Source organism: Choristoneura fumiferana, chromosome Z (assembly GCF_025370935.1).
Source record: "Choristoneura fumiferana chromosome Z, NRCan_CFum_1, whole genome shotgun sequence".
Lineage (NCBI taxonomy): Eukaryota > Metazoa > Arthropoda > Insecta > Lepidoptera > Tortricidae > Choristoneura > Choristoneura fumiferana.
Window position 1 is genome coordinate 13049291 of NC_133472.1, and position 19464 is coordinate 13068754.

Genomic DNA, 19464 nt, shown 5'->3' on the forward strand with positions numbered 1-19464 from the left:
TATTATAAAAACATTTTATTAGCGAACTAACGTAGGAAAGTATAAAATTATGAAATCTGATACACATCTGTAAATTCTGCAAAAATATGGTAAGTAGGTACATTTATTGTATTTATGAATAGTTCGTGAGATGAGCCGGTTGGAGCCGTCGGCAGCTTAGGGCTTGGAAGACGTCAGTGATCGGACCAGGGTTATACAGCTTTCGTCATCTATTCTGAGCAAATCACTGATTCAAAAGATATACAAATAAGCAAAAATCACAGCTCGGGGTTAATCAAAATACAATACGATTTTGTGTCTCTTGTGTTTTCTTAATGATTAATCTATAAATAAATAATCGAACTACAGTACTTTCCAGGACGGTTTCTGTTTAAGGATGAAGTGGACGAGGAGGTTCCGCGATACTGAGCCGATCGTGAGGAGAGGACGCGCAGCGCGCCTCCGCATAATAAATTATCTTTCCGTAACATTATATTTACAGTGTCGGTGCCATCCTCTGTATGCCGCTTATGTCTACCATTACGTTCATCCACGTCGCCCTTAAAACTACACTTACATCTACGTAAACATAAAAATACTCATGCACGATTTACTTATACAGAAACATCTTATAAATAGTAATGACTTAATTAATTAGTAATAAAATCTAAAAATCAACTCAGGAACAAATGCAATAAAATAAATTGATATCATTAAACCTCCTTTTCGAAATAAGTCTCAAAACGAACATAATTTAATATATTACAAGAATATATTAACAACCATTTATGCACTCGCATAATTTAATAAGGTAGCCATAGCTTCTTAACATATATTGGTAAATCTCTCAATGTTTCTAATCACTTACCTAGTCATCTATAAATTCGCTAACTTTTCAATATACCATCTAATGAGATACGAAGTGGTAGAGTACATTTATGACGTAATTCAGTTTTTCGCTTTTCATCCTTTTTGAGTCATTATAATAATATATATTTACACAAAATGAGTATTGTTAAAGGCTTTTTATCGGGCTTCATAAAACTACATGTATTTTATACAAATTAGAAAAAAAAAACATTTTAAACAAGCATAAATAACTAGGTGTTTTATATATTAAGAAGACAGAGTCTATCGTTAAAACAGGAGCATTTTCAGGCAGTGCTTGTTCGTTTAATAATACTCACAACGTCATCTGTAGGTAGCATATCTGATATTGGCAAGATGAAACTGAGTAAAATATCTGCGTATGTAGTTTGGTTCCTGATGTGTGTTATAAAGAACAGAGTAGATTTCTAAAAACATTTTATACAGGGAGATTTACATACGACTTATAATTCGAATATTTTCCTAAATCTTACCATGTCCTGAATGGTGTTTCATTGCAGTTTTCGAGAAAGATAGTTATGGATCACATTAATAGAACTAGTCGTTTAATAGGTATACAATTTATATAGCACAGGTAAAATAAGACTCAATAAGACAGTTTGGAGGCAAAACATGTACATCAATAAAACTTTGTTTATAACTTTTAACTTGGCACAAGAAATGAGGATCTGCTGAGTCCTACCAAAATGTAGACGTCCTACCCTCTCCCAGGGGGTATGGGTAGGGGCCAACGTTTACCTAAGAAATGCAAATTTTACAAACTAGGCAAGTGAGGTGTTATTTTCGATGTAATTTCTTCCGCTGAATCGAATGAGACTATACCCATACTCATAGGATCAATATTTTGCGAGATATGAAGGGTTTTTGTTGAAAACATAGAACCATAGTAAAAGTGAACAAAGTAGGCCCACTACGAACAAAAGTACATCGCGCGGCTTAAATGGCACCCGCCGCACGCACACACTGATAATTTAAGTAGGATTAAGTTATCTTTAGTCAAGGCTGCGCTGTCGCCGATGCCGTACGTTGCTCGTCTCGCGCTCTCTTCGCGATCACATTTTACGTTCGCGTATGCCAGAGGAGCAGGGAGTTTATAAAAATGCAAAATTTACGGACTAGGCGTGTTAGGTGTGATTTTCTATGTAATTTTTTGCGCTGAATCTAATGAGACCATATCCATAACATGATTAATATTTTGCAAGATATTTAGGGTTTTTGTTGAAAAAAAAAAATCGGTCAAGTGCGAGTCGGACTCGTACATGAAGGGCTCCGTATCTCCTAGAATGTTTTAAAAACGAATAAATTTTTGTTAAACATTCTTATACAAGCTTCTTTTGCTGACTACTAAATTTGAGTTGAGTTTCCACCCGAACAAACATAGTTAAATTCCCACCCCCCTGGCCATAACCCCTGGAAGTGAGGTGTCATTTTCTATGTAGGTATTTTTGTGCGCTGAATCGAATGAGACCATACCCATACTCGTAGGATCAATATTTTGCAAGATATGAAGGGTGTTTGTTGAAAACATAGAAAACAAAATATTTTTATTTTAACTCGACCAATTTTGGGTTTAAGCAACAATATAGGCTTCTTAGGATCACTGAAATTACCATCACATCCACATCTTGAGAAAATATTGTTGGTAAGTGATTTTTAAACTGTTCTATGTTTTCAAAAAAACCCTTCATATCTCGCAAAATATTGATCCTATGAGTATGGGTATAGTCTCATTCGATTCAGCGCAAGAAATTACATCGAAAATGATACCTCACTTGCCTAATTTGTAAAATTTGCATTTCTTAAACGTTGGCCACTGCCCATACCCCCTGGAAGAGGGTAGGACGTCTAAATTTTGGTAGGACTCGGCAGATCCTCATTTCTAGTGCCAAGATAAAAGTTATAAACAAATTTTGTTGATGTACATATTTTTCCGCCAAAATATGCCATTTTTCCTGTGCTAATAGAGAAGACTCGCTATTCCTGCTATGGCCAACAAAAAATCAATATGCTTTTACAAAGAAACCGCTGAGTAATCTATTAATGAACACAAAATCTCGTTTGCGGTTGCTTACATATAAACTATTTTTGAACCATGTTTGTTAAAGTTACTCGGTGGTTTTAGAAAGCTCTATTAGATCTTAATTTGTATAACAGCGAAAGTTCAATTCTGAGAAGTTTTAAAGTCGAATTAGGTAATAAAAAATAACCTTAGTACTTACTATAAAGTTTCATGTAGGTTACATAATAAAAACCCTCACAATTCGTATTTACTTAGTATAGAATGATGGTAAATAATTACGATTCACTATTACTAGCACAAACAAGGCGTGTGGCACCAGCCAAAGAGCGGACAAAGAAAGGAAGGGCAATTTATTAGACGAGAAAGGGGGTACAAATTTAAAGACCACGATTGAAACACCGCTTGCACTTCAAATTTATAGCAATCTGGGGGTAATCAGGCCTCTCCCAGTAAGAGGAGAAAGATGTAATTGGGAATGAGAAACCCGCTCTCCGCGGTGTTTGATAGCGACGCTCAAATAGATAATCGTCCCGTCGCATCGAGCAGCCCGTTACTGCTTCCTAACATATGTAATAAATAACATCGCTTATTATCTTGCTTTTTGTACGAAACAATGTGAAACAGAAAATGATAACGGTTTTGTTGTCGTATAAACCTACCTATCGCAGGCGTTGTACGAGTAGTCTTAGCACTGGCTACTCGTAAACCGTTTTAGGTATATAATTTTTCTTAATTTTAATAAAGTGCAATACTGGTTTACAATAACATGAAACCACGAAGAATATTGTTGCAATTTATTTTCATCAAATAATATACTTACGAGTAATGCTTAAAAAGAGTTACATTTCGTCGAGGTATGTATTACAAATTGTTCCGTTACGGTACTTCAAAAATAACACCGCCCACCGAACTGAAAAAATGGCGATGAGATGTAGATTCGATAGCCGAACAGTGAAAGATGGTACTGAGTGCTCGATCTTATGCTCTGTTTTTTTTTTAGAAAGTTTAGCCGGTCGCACGTCGAGAGAAATTACGGCGCGCCGGCGAACAGTAATCCCAGCGCTGCTGTTCGCAGCTGCCACTTATCTGATAGTTCACTTTGTTTACCGAAATTGTTAATTGGGGTAAAAAGAAAACAACCCAATGGAAAGTGCTGCTTCTAAATATAGTACGTAACTCTAAAATAAGGAACCAAACCTCACACGAGATATTGTTAACACACCTACGTATGACTTCACCGTAAATTAATATGTAGCTATGACTAATAAATACGAAATGTACTTAGTTTTTATGATAATCTCAAACAATTATGCTTAATAGTACCTGTTCTTAGCTAAAGCTAGAAATGTGTTCGGTAACGGACGGAAATACATACAAATTAACAAAAAATGAAGGCTGCGGACTTCCTCGCATATCTTCGATATTTCAGAACCTGCCATAGGTACTTTGCGATAATTACTATTTTACGTTAGCACCTTACCAAATTCATCTGTGATGTTTCAGCCTTTAGGTATTTGCTTAAAAAATACTATTGTTATCACTGTGACAATGTTCTATTGACTATGAACGAGTAGGGCGGGTGCGCGGTCGCGGTTACCGCTGCTTGGGCGGCTTGGCCTGGCCGTTGGCGGCGGCCGCCTTCTGCGCCACGTGCGTCTGGTAATGCTTGGCAAGGTGCGCCTTCTGCCGGAAGCTCTTACCGCACAGCGAGCAGGAGAAGGGCTTTTCGCCCGTGTGCGTCCGCACGTGCACGTTCACCGAGTACTTGTCCTTGAAGCCCTTGGAGCAGATGGAGCAGTAGTGCAGCGAGCGCTCCTTGCGCACGCCGTTGGAGGTGGAGGTGGCGGGCTGGATGGCCGCGCCCGAGGGCGCCTGCGCCGTGGGCGGCGAGCTCTTGTTGGCGATGCGCTTGTACTTCTTGCCCGCCTTGGAGCTGGAGACGGCGGGCGCGGCGGCCACGATCTGCATGTGCGGCAGCGCCACCTCGCCGCCCGGCAGCATGGTCACCAGCTCGCCGCTCACGTGGTGGATGTTGTACACGCCGCGCGCCGGCTCCAGGGGCTCCACCGTGCAGAATGGCTGAACCGACTCGCCAAGCTCCGTCGCTATTCGCTTTAACTTCTCGTAGTCCTCCGGGTAGTTGGCATCTAGTTGCGACAGGATTATGTCGTCTACGCTTTGCGTCGATGACGGGTTGTCTCCGTTGGTGATGACCGTGGTATTTGGATCTTCTAATAATATAGATATGTTGACGTTTCCGGTCGGTGTATGGATCAACAGCTCGGCGTCCCCCTCTTTACTATCGTGGTACATGGATGGAACGTCGGCTTTATTGTTATTATTATTAATTATAACTCTTTTCAACTCTGCTGTTGCGTCCAATTTCGTTAGTGCATTCTTTTGTACCGTACTATATCTAATGAAAGCTTTTCCCTGTAATGCGCTTCTTAGTAGAGACTCGTTCGAGTCGGTGTTTTGATCTGTTAATTTCCAATCATTGTTATTATTGTTAAATTCGACTGTGCTTTCTAATAAAGGAGTACCAATTACAGAACTACATGAGTCATCTCTTTTATCATTAGACTGAAAATCACTATCGTCGTAACTATATGGTTCCACTTTAACTAGGTTGCTTGTGCTTAAATCTGTGTTCTGGCTTTCTGATTCACTTTCTTCATAACTATAGTTTTCAACTTTCGGAAGCACATTCGAGCTGAGCGAGTCTTGATTGAAATCATTAGGGAAGCCGTTCATATTTAATATCGATTCGAGATCTAACGCGGGATTATTTTCTATGTCGGTCGGGCTCGACATGGAGACGTCCTCCTTGCCCCAGTACCGGTTGGCACCGGACTCGTGGATGTCCTGGTTGAGCACCGTGAGCGTGTATATCTGTCCGTCCGTGTTGTTGCTGATCAGCTTGTTGGAGATCGCGGTGTCGGCGCAGGCGTGCGAGTTGATCTCGCTGTCCTGGTTCCAGTAGTATTTGTTGAGATCCTCTAGCATGGCGGTTTCCAAGCGGTCGCGGTCGCGATCAACGTTCCAGATGGAGTCGAAGCTCTGCAGCGCGGTGGAGGTGGTGGGCGCGGCCATGGCGGCGGCGGCGGCGGGCGCGGGCGCCGCGCCGGCCAGCAGGCTGTTGTTGTTCTGCTCCTTGGGCTCCTCCGACAGCAGCGGGTTCGACCGCGAGTCGGGCGATTCCATGAACACGTTCACTGAACGCATCTGTTGCTTATACTGGGCGTCTGTCACCTCGTTAGACGTCACGAAGTCAAAAAAATCTGATTTCGACAATTCTGGGGCAGTGGCCGTCATGTCTACCGCTTCGATTTTCGGAACCGAGAGCGGCGACCGTGTGATCGGGTTCCTCGCTTCGATTGATTCGTCTTTGTACTACAATAAATATAACTACGTTTTAAATATGTGAATTCTAACCAGGTATGACTTGTACTTTATTGGCAGTCGCTAAGTGCGTCGGTAACTGAAAGTGCGGCGTGCGGCGGCTGGCGCGAGCGGGCGCTACTCGAGCTTGCCCAACTTGCTCAGCTCAAAAGGCGGACCAATGGAGTGTGCGAACTTGATCCGTACATTACTTTTTCCCATTATTCACTCCAACGCGTGTCCTGCCAGCAATAACTTAGTTCGCAAGAATCTTAGCGGTGGTGGCGAAGAGCTCGGTAGGGTGTGCCATGTTTCCAATTCTGGTGATCGACGAGCGAGGGCGTGGTAAAATCTGAAAAGAAATAAATTTACTTGTTAACAATCGCTTGCAAACGTATTAATTGTCAATGCTGCTATCTACTTTATATGTATTAAAGTAAACGCCAAGCAATGAAATCTAAGGAATCTAATTGAAATGCTATGCAAATTCAGCGGTACAATAGTTTTATTGCATACAGCGTCGTTAAATTGGAATATCGGTGTATCTGTACATTTAATGAAATGAATAAGCCCGTTCTGTTCGTGCGGCTAGATCCTGCAGCGAACCGGGCCGAGCCAGTCACGCCGCGCCGCTTCAATATTACCGACACCGAATACATGTTTCTACTGAACATTTCTGCCCAAATACTTTCGAGGTAGGTACTTATATAAATGTTTCCGCTTTTGCCTTTCATTCATGTTCCAATCATTCATTTTGGTAAATAAAACGTCCATGGATGTCATTTCAATTTTGTGAATAAAATTAGTGCTGTTTATTTTGCTACTTATAATTTATAACTTAGATATTATTTCTCTTAATTCGCCTATTATTTTTCGTAAACAACTTAATTGAGGCATTTATGCTGTTATTTTGACCGTTAAAAGTGTAACAGTCAGAAATGTAAAGTGAGAAAGGCCTGTCAAACGACTCGGGCGTCGAGTGCCGGGCCGCGGACCGAAACGCCGTATCGTGTGTCGACAGCCGATACGTGACGTGTTTCTATTTGACCAAATATTATTAACACCGCGAATATAGGCCGACACTTGACACTTTTAAGATTGCGATTGATTTCAATACGGTTTTTACATAACACACAAGTTCAAACCTGACTTTGGGCTACTCTGCACACTTGCATAAAACTACCATCCTCTACCTCCGGGGCGACGTTACGAATTGAGATTACACTAGCACTGAGCCGTATGTGCCAAAAATTCTCGGGCGAACGAGTTGTTTTTCCCGTGAGCGTCGGAAATGCAATGATTTAAATGCGAATACGAATCGCGAAATCAAGTGCCAACATTATGTTTTGTGAACAGGTTTTAAATATAAACCATTTTACGGTCGAGGAATTAGTTTCATCATCTATATTATTTATAAGGTACCTAGATACGCTTTTAATTTAGATCAGATCTCCGATATAAAATCTTATTACAGTCTTACTTTATGGTCAAAATGGGAATCGACAGTTTAACTGAATTTTGACAATATGGCGCAGACAAATTATGATTACGGTCTAATGAGTAATTACCCCTTAATACAGCAAATGATAGCTATAAACACTTATGAAACGAATCTTTAATTGCCGGCAACGCGTCAAACAGCGCCATTATAATTTTACATCCGGTCAAAGGTAGTATATATATACTCAATATGCTATTATGGCCCTAATAGAACTCCCCGTCTGCGCATTAAGTACTTACAATTTAGCGACTGGATGTAAATTATTATTAGCAATGGCTGTAAATTCAAATGATACGGTAGTATCTCATGAAAATATTAGATTTATTTGTTATTTACTTACAAGCAGTACCTATCCAATTTCACACGATATACGGAACTTTAAGGATTCCTAGGTCCTGTTCAAGATTACTTTTTTTTTACTCATGTTGAATTGCCTAATAATCCTTAACCCGTCACGCGGCCAAGACTAGGTACATTAGTCCCTAATTTCTTTGTGCGGGAAATGCCCTAGAGACTACCAGTAGTCTACCCGTAGTCTCTAGGACATTTCTCGCAAGAAAAGTTAGGGACTAACGTAGTCTCTAGGACGCGTGACGGGTTAACTGTCAACGACAGTGTGTAAAGGTTCAGTAGGTTTATGTATTCTTGTCATAATAATAAAAAAGTATGATCAACGAAATTTCAATATAAAACTCAAAAATACTTTTAGCCATAGGTACACTCTGTAAAGTATTGAAACTATGACTTAGGAATGCTTGTTTGTAATGCGCTGCGCGCGTTGATGTCTTCCTGCGTTAATGTCTTGCTGCTTTGCGATGCGATGCGAAATGGAAAGTTGATAGGTATCATCATCTTAAAACTTTTTATCAAATCTCATCAGAAAAAACTGGCAAAAAATTGGTTCATTGACAAACACTATAAACGATTCGATTAGTTTGTTTACCACGTACCAAATTAGATTCTGTTTGTTCTTGGAGATGAAGGCTAAATGAGTATATTATTGATATTATAAGCTTTACCTTTGACGTACTCGTATTGCCTGTTTGCTATAGTTTTTGTCCAGCCTTGATTTCAAGCACTTGAAAGTCTCCGTTATACAGGCTGATACCGTCAGTGTACGTGTCTTAATCGTTATACAATAAAACGTAATTAGAGTTTTTTTTATCTTATAATTATTATTATTAGCGTCGGCACCTCTAGATTGTTTCTACATTTTTACTGTTTGTACTGGCTGGATTAATATTAAAGGTGCGAACAATAGCCGAGCGCTATTTATTATAGGGTTACCAGACTAGGCTAGGAATTGTGGCCCTCTATTTGTAAAACGGGAAAGAACTATCAATTGAATTAAACAGATCACTGTTAACATTTACGAATTTACTTAATACAATATTCTGTTTGTGAGGAAATTGGGCGCAATTCAGGGACATTTTCAGGAAATATAAATATCTGGTAACCCTAGTCCAGGCACCAGAACAGCAACAAGGCCGCGTCTTAGCGGTTTTTCTAAGAATTCAAGTCGTAATAGCACTAACCTACTAACTTAGCTGATAAATGCCGATTGCAATTTGTATTCTGAAATAGATAATGGTAATAAATTGTGAACGCTCACGATTCAATTCTTAGGTACCTCTGGCATTATAAAGTCGAGGCTGAACTGAATTTAGTTTTTTTTTACCGACTATAGCAAATTTCACTGAATGATAGTCTATTTAGTGAGAGCGTACAGAAATGTGAATAGTTCCTGATAGACATACAGACAAGTCAATCAATCAATTCAAAAAATAATAATAATGATAAAAAAAATCAACCGAATTGATAACCTCCTCCTTTTTTTGAAGTCAGTTAAAAAGTATCTTTTCCTCGTCGTTTTCATCGAGTTATTAAATAAAATTGCTTAATTTCTACAACTAATATATCCCCAATACTTACACCAATAACTATTGACCCTTGCGGTTTGCTTTAGCCCCGAAGGCTTTACTTTAATTGCGGGAATCAGTTAATAAATAAAACCTTGAGGCAGATATTTTAAAAGCATGATTACCAATAATCCAATAAAATACGTAATTCGACCGCGTTTACGACTCGAAATTTCACCATTGCGTTAAGTCGGGTTGTTAAATATTTTTCTGTTTAATGGATGCACCACAAAAGCTTTACGGCCGAAGTCGGCTCGGTATAGGTACTTGGACGGTCGTATCTAGGTTAAACGATTCAAAGCGCAAGTCTTAGTGCGAGCGGACCTCCTATGGGGATGCGCTTGAGTCGTTCATAGGTGACTACTCAGTGGCAGCATATTGTAAAGTAACAACTTCGGTTTGCGCATTAACTACATCAATTAGTGCACAATACATGTGCTTAGTACAGTGGTAAATACGGAACCGAGCATTACTCTCTGATATCGACAAGACTGCCCTATACCCTATGTCAAATTAATGATTTCTATCAAAACTTCTATCTTATAGATCATATATAAGCTCCAGTCAGTTCCAACCGACCCAGGAAACCATATATATAATAGCATCTCAAATTGTTGCCAGAACCATCTTACAACAAGCCCAACATTAGATGTTCATAGCGCTGTTACGTAGTCGATATAAAGAAAGTTTTGTTTTATTACGCCATTTAAAAACTAGACATTTGAAAACATAATTGATTAAAATAGAGCTCGAGTTTTAACTCGAACTAAGTATTTTTAGTTACTAAGTTAGTTTGTGTTTGTTTAAGTTAGTTTAGCCTGCCTTGAACCGATAGAATAATTTAATTGTCATAAACATGGAGCTAAACTTACGCTTTATGAATATAATATTGCAACTAGACACTAGAAGTTATTTACTACGAGTACAGTTGTAACAGAGTTAATAGCAGCCGTATTGGTGTTAATAGATATTAAACGCGTCAGATTTTTAATATTTCGTAGTACGTATATGTATATTCTGTTAATATTTGGACGGCATAGGTGTCTCTTATTTGCAACAGATACCAATAAGACAGATTTGATATCTCCGTTTAGTACCTAAATATTTAGGTTATGATCAGTGTTACGTATCTTTCCATATTTTTAAATCACTAATGATCACTGATTATGATGAACATTATAAAATTTTACAGTTTTTTGGATTTGTGGTCATAAAATTTCTCAAAATAGTGTCACAGTAAATTGTATAAGGAAATTTGAGAATCGGTGTTGCGCTCTAAGAATTCCGTACAATTTTAAAATCAAGGTAAAATATGTTTTGGACTTTTTTCAGGCCGGTGGGACCTAGCTTTCTGCCAATCAGAAATCTACGTGTACCTATGTCAACGGTGCGGTAAGTACCCTATAGGTTTTAATTCTGGTATGAAAATATAGTGTCAAAAGATAATTTTAATGTTTAACCTTAGGAAAACATTTTTTGAAGGTTGCAAGAAATAAATGATTAGCTTGAAATAATTCATATTAATTTGAATATGTATTGATCCTGTTTCCCAAGAACGCGTGGCGGTTCCAAGTCATCGGATTAAAATTTCCATTTAAAATTGGTGACGATATAGTTCGTTTATCAAATAGTATTTTAGCGGGTAGCGGCGCCGCATGTGGGTTAACGAGGCTCGGCGCTTGCGCCACGTCGCGGGAACGCAACTGGATCACGCCGCATCAGCGCTCACCGCCGCCGCCGCCGCCACCGCCGCGATCACTATACATTACCCTTGAAATACCTACCTACCCAACTCTGTTCCACAACTGACTCATACGTTTATACACCTACCTAATAAAAATTACCAACACACTCTCATTCTGCATATAAAATATTTCCGAATTCCAAAAGACTTTGTAAGTACATATTCGTACGTGCATATTTTTAAATGACTCCGGTTAAAAAACATGTGCAAAATTATAGTGTGTGATTTCTTGCAAAATAATTTGAATGTTACTGTTATACCTACCTTCTGCAATCCAATATCGGTAAACTGGATAGATAGAGTTCGTTATCTTTAATTAACATGAAATAAACGGCCTCGATATCGCAACAACAATGCTCGGCTTTATCTTTGAGAGCCATCGAACGAAGCCTACAAATTGCCTTGTAGGTATTTATTTACAAACGAAAATAAGTGGACAATTAACGCTAAAGTCTTGATGGTGACGATAGTGTTATGCCCCGACTCTGCCTGCGGGGGCCGGGGCCACAGGACGGGGGGAGGGGGGCGCACGCAGCCGCGCTGGCTGGATTGCGATTCGTGTGGCGATAGCCAACCGACGACAATGCGACGGATTTAATTGGTCGCCTTAAATAGACATGACTGTAGACTTGAGGAACTGCTTCTTGGATACGAAATAGAACATCAAGACGAGACAGGTGCACCTCTGCAAACGAGACGCTAATGTGGCGTATAATGTAGGTAGGTAGTATTCTAAATGATTAGTTCGGTACGCAGCTTATTAGTAACTAGTTCTCGGTAGCGTGCGTCTGCAAATAATTCGGCTCGGCATGCAATAGAAGATGAAATGAAAGTTGTTTGTTGAATAATTTAATTGGAGTTCCACTGCCCAATAAATAGATGAATAGTAAACGCACCTACATTAATGGAAACGTCGGCGCATACCGGGCCGTCGTCACCTGCGCTGTTGCGCTGCGTCCGCGCCGACCCCTGACATTTCATAGTGGAGACGAGATGACCACTTGCTCGGCCAGCCTTTGATCTCTCTGTTGCAATTTTATGCCAGATTACTATGCACATAAACCGTACTTACATATTTAAGTCGGATAGCAGGCTGTAATAGCGAAATTATAGTTGCGAGTGGCTTGCTTAGCGCACAGGCGCAGAAGATGCCTCGCGCAATGACAAGGCGCATCAACTGTATACACTGACACTGTACAACTGACATATCCCACAGTATCTAAAATCATTACCTGAGTTCGTCAAATCTTCACTCTTAAAATATTGATGGCAAGTACTGGTGTTACGTTGAGATAAGTCAAACAATGTCGGCAGTACCGATTCAATATAAATATGGAAAACTAAAATATACCTACATAGGGATAAATACGAGTAATGGATGGTTTTATTCGTCTTCGTCATGGTTTTATTAAAGCTTTTAATTGTTGCATTATTTTGTGTTGATTAAGTAAACAAAATCATTTTGCTCTAATTTGATAGTCAATATACGTTTAAATATACGAGATTTAAATGTCAATGCAGGTCGGCAACAGCCGGGCTCGCAGTCCTGCAAGGATGCACAATCTAGTCGTGACATTATTGGTGCGGATTACTTAGGTGCGCGCTGTAACTGGAGTGCGTCGAATTCTGATGTGAAATATGGCTTGGAGCCTATCGTGTAGAACGGTGGTCGAGTTCCCACGCGCACGCCGCGACGCGACTAGCGCTGGCTACACGCCGCACACTTCAAACATTACCAACTTTATTACCAATTCATGGATACGTAATTACGTTTGAACGTGATCACACAAATAAAACTTACAAGATCCACTCGGATAGCCAGACGTTGCTAATGATAATATCTTTCTTCTAGTTATATGCCACAATGAAATAATGATGATTGTGTATCCGAGTAACAAAACCACTCGTGAGAGAGTTATATTTATGTTCACGCGATGAGTTTACTATTTACCTACATAGTTATGACAGATGAAAAAGTTCATCTCATTTATGAAAAATATCAATAATTATTAAGTCTTTAATAGTATCGCTAAAAAGCGGAATAAACTCAAACACAAATTAATTCTCTTCGTATCAATTTGCGATCGATATGATCTTCCTAAAGCATGGTGTTTACTTTATTTAACCCAATATAAAAGTACGGACGCTTTACAATTTTTACCTAAAAACAATATTAATTAATTTTTAATGCATAGGCACAAAAAATCGTAAGAAAGCCCGATTCCCGCACAAACATTTAAAAAAATATTATAAATTTATAAGTCGGTATAAAGAAGCGCTCTACGAGTTACCCATTCACTACATCACTACAAGTAAAGCAGTGATTCATGCAGCGTTTGCCAAAATAACACCAGTTCGAAAGTGCAATTCGGTAGATACCTAGTTATTTTTCTCAATTTTGTAAATTGAGTACGTATACATGTACGTACCTACATGTTATTATGAAAACTTTTGCAAGTCGCTGTACTCTACGCGCTGACCAAGAGCGGGGGCAGAGTACAGTTTATTTCAATTCAATGTAAGTTCTTAACAGCCTTCAATAAACATACCTTCAGATGCTTAATTTTATTCGTTTGTATGCTTTTAGAGGTAGATCTAAGTACGCAATATTCAAGATGACTTCAGCAATTCCTTTTATACTCGTATTACCGATTCCATAATTCGTATTTTGTAAATTGTAAAGTGGTAAGTACTTTTAAGGAATTATTTTAGCACATTTTTTAAGAGATTTTATCAGTTAAAATGCAACGAAATGTGTAGATGCATATTAAATTACTGGACAAAATGTAATATTTCATGTTAAGAAAAAGTACTGTATCGCTAAATTGTTTTATCCGATAAGCGTCAATCATGCTACAGTTTCGAAATTACCCAGATTGCCCTACATCGCAGGTGCACTGACAAAAAAGAGAAACTGCAGTATTGCGGCGTACGAAAGAAAATCTTATTCGACTTAAGGGGCGATATTCGAGACGGTGTGCTCCAGTTACAATAAGTCTCCCTTCGATTTGGATCCGGTTTGGCCAGGTCGTGAGCGATTTACCGATCTCAACTCTTTATGGTGTTTTAATTACTGTTATTTATAATTGCAAATATGTACCTACGTATCTATTAATTGTCCAATTTTGAGACTTTAACGTGTCAAAAAGATTGGTAATATTGTTGTAAGTTTTTAACCACCGCAGTATTCGCGCTGGTGAAAATTATTCCTATTGAGTTGAAAGCTCCGGGGTTTACCTTCGTATATTTTCCACCTCTCTACCGCCTTACTGGTCCTACAAGGTCTTACAACCTTCCTCGTCAATACTTTGTATTACTAGTACTATAATGCACATTTATTAACTGCGTCTGCATTTTTGGTTTCCTCTAACTGCCACTTTATGTTTTATAAAAATATCGCTCACAGCATAACTTACTCTAACGTAGTAGGTATGTTAGTAAATATTTCCGACAGAACAATTTGCCAATGCATTTTGTTTCGTGTCGCGGTTGTGAAGCTAATTAAGCTACATATGATGAACTGATATTACATTGTAGTTAATGCCTTAAATAACTTGAGCAGTATTTTCTTTTTGTTTGTTGTGCCATATTGATTTAACATAATGTGATGTTCCAGCAAAATAAATCGTTTCATTTCATTTCATAACCTTTTCTGGGATTCGTACTTTTTAGGTTACCTCCCCTACAAGTTAAGCAAGAATGATTTTTACTTGTCAATCCTATGGTGCGGGTTGGTATGGTGTTGGATAGGTCGTTAAAGATATCGTGGATGTGCAAAAACCATTTTCTGATTCATAGATCCGGTCATACTCGTATCCAGTCCGGTTGCCTTAATCTTTTTTTCCCATTTAAGAAATGTACCTAAGCTAAATAGTTCTTCCTAGATAGATTACGTAGATACAATAAATTTTGGAAAACTACATACCTAATTGAATATTTTGTGCAACTGCAATGCGGACGGAACCTTATACTTAGTGCGAATCGCTCGATTCGCAATTGGCATTGCAGTTCTTAATTTATTTTGGTAGATGCTCGAAACAGGTTAGACAGCGCGATGACGCGAAAACAATCCAGTTGGCTTTTTATTTTCTCTATTTAGTTATAAATTATCATGTTTTGTTGCTCATGTAAAAATTGTTACCTTGCAAACTCGTGATAAGTACTGATAAAACTACAGTGTGTTAAACTGAAAGTAAGTCAATAAACTGATTATTTGTTTTAAATAAATATGGCTCTGTCCATTAGTTGGAGTCAATAAATTTATTAAAGTACCATACTTAACATGAATGAAATATTAAATACCTTATACAATAATAAGCAACAGGAGTGCAAAGGTTACCTAAGGCTATTAAATATTTGACATGCGCAAACAACTCTTTCAATGAGGAGCCCATTTCCATATACAAGCTTCTTGAATGACTGCAAATTTTGCTTAATTGTAGGTAAGGCAAGCAGCAATAATTGAACTTTCAATTATAAAATGTAATTATAATAATATGTACTTATTTAAATAGTTGTTCGATATTTTTCCGCGTCCTGCGGGTTTGGCATTTTCCTGGGATAAAATAGGCCACGGCATAGATTAGGCTTCTATTAATTAGAACGTCCAAGGCTACTTAGTAATCTGAAAATATATATATTTAAAAGCTAAGACACATTGTTCTATTTAAATACCATCACTATACTTTCTCATATGTAACTAAATACATATTAATAGGAACTAAACGTATGCACGGATCATTTCAAATGATTTATGTCGGCTCACATTGATTTTAACATCTTAGTGCTTATGTCAGAGTAATACGTGAACTTATTAAACCTTTCATAAATTCATGTTCTGGGTATTACACCGCTGTTGCCATTCGGGAAGCGGAGATAGCGCGCTGAATGTGCATAAGGAATCAGGTTTATGCATTCATAAATTTATCTATTCGTGAAATATAAGCGAGTAACAAGCGCGCAGTGCAATTAGGTAAGTTCGTGCGGTGTCTCGTGGAGAGCCGTAAATATCGGCTGTTTATCGGTTGCTTTGCTCAAACTCGCCATCTTACAGAAGGTACTTACCTACTATTACCCAACCAAGGAAACTTACACATCTCAAATACTGCTTTATGATTAAAATTTAATTTCAACGTTGCAAGCATATAAACTTAAGTGATTATTAAATAATATTCCCTTACCAGAACCCATCGATGTTCGAAATGGATTTAAGGCCGAGTTTAACGAATGATCGGTTTAGTGAGCAAACTAGTTAATATTACTCACATGAATTTGCTCCGTGAATAATGTTTTGCAGTTATTAAAGTGTCGTGCGGCCGCGGGGAGGCTGCGTTGCGCAAGGCTACAGTTTAGAATCATTTGCATATTTCGTGGTGTCGATGGCGGCTCGGCGGCACGGCGGCTATGCTGCGCGGGCCCTTCGACGACGCCACTGGGATGCTCCAGATTCGATGGATCCTTTCACTGGACAGCCTTGAGCATTCGTGTCCTGGACTGCCACTGACCATTACCCGGCGTACCTTTGTTAATGTCCTATCTATAAACCTAGATCGGTACTTATAAGTTATCGGTGCTCAACTTAACTCGTAGTATCTATTAACATTTTACGATCTACGTTCGCAGTTACGGTACATAAGATCACGTCTTTTGTGTTGCACTGCACTTGCGTCGCAGCTGTCGTGGCGGCTGATAAATGATGGGCTAGAGCGCGGATGTGCGCTGGCGCTGGAAGCTGCGCGCTGGCAGCCGGATAATAACACGTCTGCCAATTAAAACTTTGCCGATAACGAGACGAGTCGCCCGAATCCGGTAGGAGTGACATGCTCCTTTGCAATTTAAATCAATAAACGCGATCATTATTTCCATCGATATTGTCGTATTTAATTGGGCAGCTTATGTTTCTTCTCGCTAGCGAGGTCGAGAGAGTGAGGATGCCCGCGGCTGACCCTCCGCTTCTCGCGTTGCTCGATTATAAATACAAGCATAAAACCAGCCAAGACCGTGTCGGACACGCCCAAAATAGGGTTCCGTAGCCATTACGAAATAAAATAAGTAATATTTTTCTAAGGATTTCGTATTTTATACGGAACCTTCCAAGTTTAGGTATATTTTATACCTTAGGCTGCTATTTACTCTTAAACTACTAATAATTCTCAAGCAAACTTAGCCGTTATAGTTTTCCTTGAAAGTTTGATATATGTACTTACAACGATTCTGATTTTTTTCAAATTTTTCTACCCACCGGGTTAGATTTTAGAGGGGGGGGGGACGCTCGATTTTATTGATAATTTGCACTTTCAAGTTGAATATTTTGCAAACAAATCACTGAATCGAAAAATCGTTTGAGCAACCCCTTAATGGTGTTAAAAGATCTATCCAACGATACCCCACACTACAATGTTGGAAGAGAAAAAAAAATCACCCCCAGTTTACATCTATGGGAGGTACACTAAAAAAGACATAAATAAATATAAAAATCTAATAATAATAAAATAACCCGGAACCCTAAAAATGGAATGTCAATCTTTATTAGCCTGTGACACTTCACGAAACCACTTTCGTAATGAATATGGCCAAATAACAATTTGCAATAAAAAGCGTGTACGAGTATAATTTGTAAACCGGAATCGTAATTACATTAATTGAAGGGATTCGTTGAAGCTGTTTATCAAGGTAACGAGAACATTTTTAAGTGAAAACATCACTTTTTAACTATTATTTTTTCGTCTCCGATGCTCCAGATACTTTTGAAAGAAAGAAATCATTTATGCCCACAAAAAATAAATAAATAAAATAATAAAAAAATGAACAGTTGAAAAAAGAAAAAACATACCTACACTAAACCTAACCAGAAGACAGTTTTTTGTGGCAAAAGGAGCGGACTCGGCATTTGCTGCGAGTGCAAGCGTAAGCGTGCATTGCGCAGCGCTGACTTTCAGTACTTATAGGTAATTCACGAAATATAATTCACGATACAATTTAATTTATCGAAATGATTTACATAACATAACATTACGTGTTAATTGTTAAAATTTAAGTGGCCAAATAGGCTTCTTTACAAACAGAAGGGATAACCCATACAAAATAACATTGTACTGTCCATGGAATAACAATAAATAATCTTTGCAATTGACAGTTATTCTTTTGTCACTGAGTTGAAAATAGACCCATATTTATGGATAGAATATGGGTCTATTTTCAACTCAGTGACAAAAGAATAACTGTCAATTGCAAAGATTATTTATTGTTATTCCATGGACAGTACAATAAGTAGGTCTCATTTCCATCAATATTTTCATCAATATTTAGCAAGCTGATATTAAGGATATATTTATAAATATCATTTTGACTTTTTTAAGGCTGAGTACAATAGAATTAAATGCACGTATTTTTATTTGTAAACCAGATGCATGGTATAACATGGTTCCAATATTCTGGTGGCCAGTTGAGTGGTGGTAAGAAGGTTGCTTTAATACCAAGTATATGGAACCATTCTGTATAGCTGGGCTAATATTCATGCCGGAGATGTCAGATATAAATGGCCGGGATGCGTGCACCATGTCAGTGGGTGCGTGCCGGGTCGGCGGTCGGCAGTCGGTGGGTGCTAAGGTAAGTACATCATAATATAACTGCTACAAACCTGTATGTATAGTTTAACAGTACATACAGCAACGTAAAATGTGTACAAAATATAATATTTATCCATTGATTGCCAATCAGTTAAGAAAGAGATACAGTCATCTGCATTGAGAGCAGTGCCCTTAGTGTAAGTTTTCGGTTACAAAATACGTCTCGATCGCGTTCGCGTTAAAATCTCAATGTATATGGAAACACGAACATCGCAAACGTTCCACTAGAGGCGCTGTTCGTGTTTCCATATAAACGGAGATTATTAGATATATATACATTAATTGCTCAGAGCATGCAAACATTTTCTGACACGTCCTACCGGCCCTAGAAATAGAGTCGTATTAGATATTAGGCCTGCTTTGTTGCGTCAGATATTTGTGCTGATGACTGTACCTCTACCCTT

General features: G+C 38.6%; 1 protein-coding gene across 2 annotated transcripts in view; it reads right to left on the minus strand.

Annotated features, from left to right (window-relative positions):
* The window catches only part of LOC141427909 (uncharacterized), a 73494-nt gene continuing 54030 nt past the window's right edge, over positions 1–19464 (minus strand). Inside the window, exons 1-2 of one of the 2 annotated variants that reach the window (XM_074087523.1) lie at positions 7414–7493; positions 1–6620 (exon numbers count right to left, since the gene is read on the minus strand). In XM_074087523.1, coding sequence (XP_073943624.1) covers positions 4481–6202 — 1722 coding nt within the window. In that variant the 5' untranslated portion in view covers positions 6203–6620; positions 7414–7493 and the 3' untranslated portion in view covers positions 1–4480. Of the gene's footprint in view, positions 6621–7413; positions 7494–19464 lie in introns of those variants that run through there. The other variant, XM_074087514.1, reaches the window with a different exon arrangement.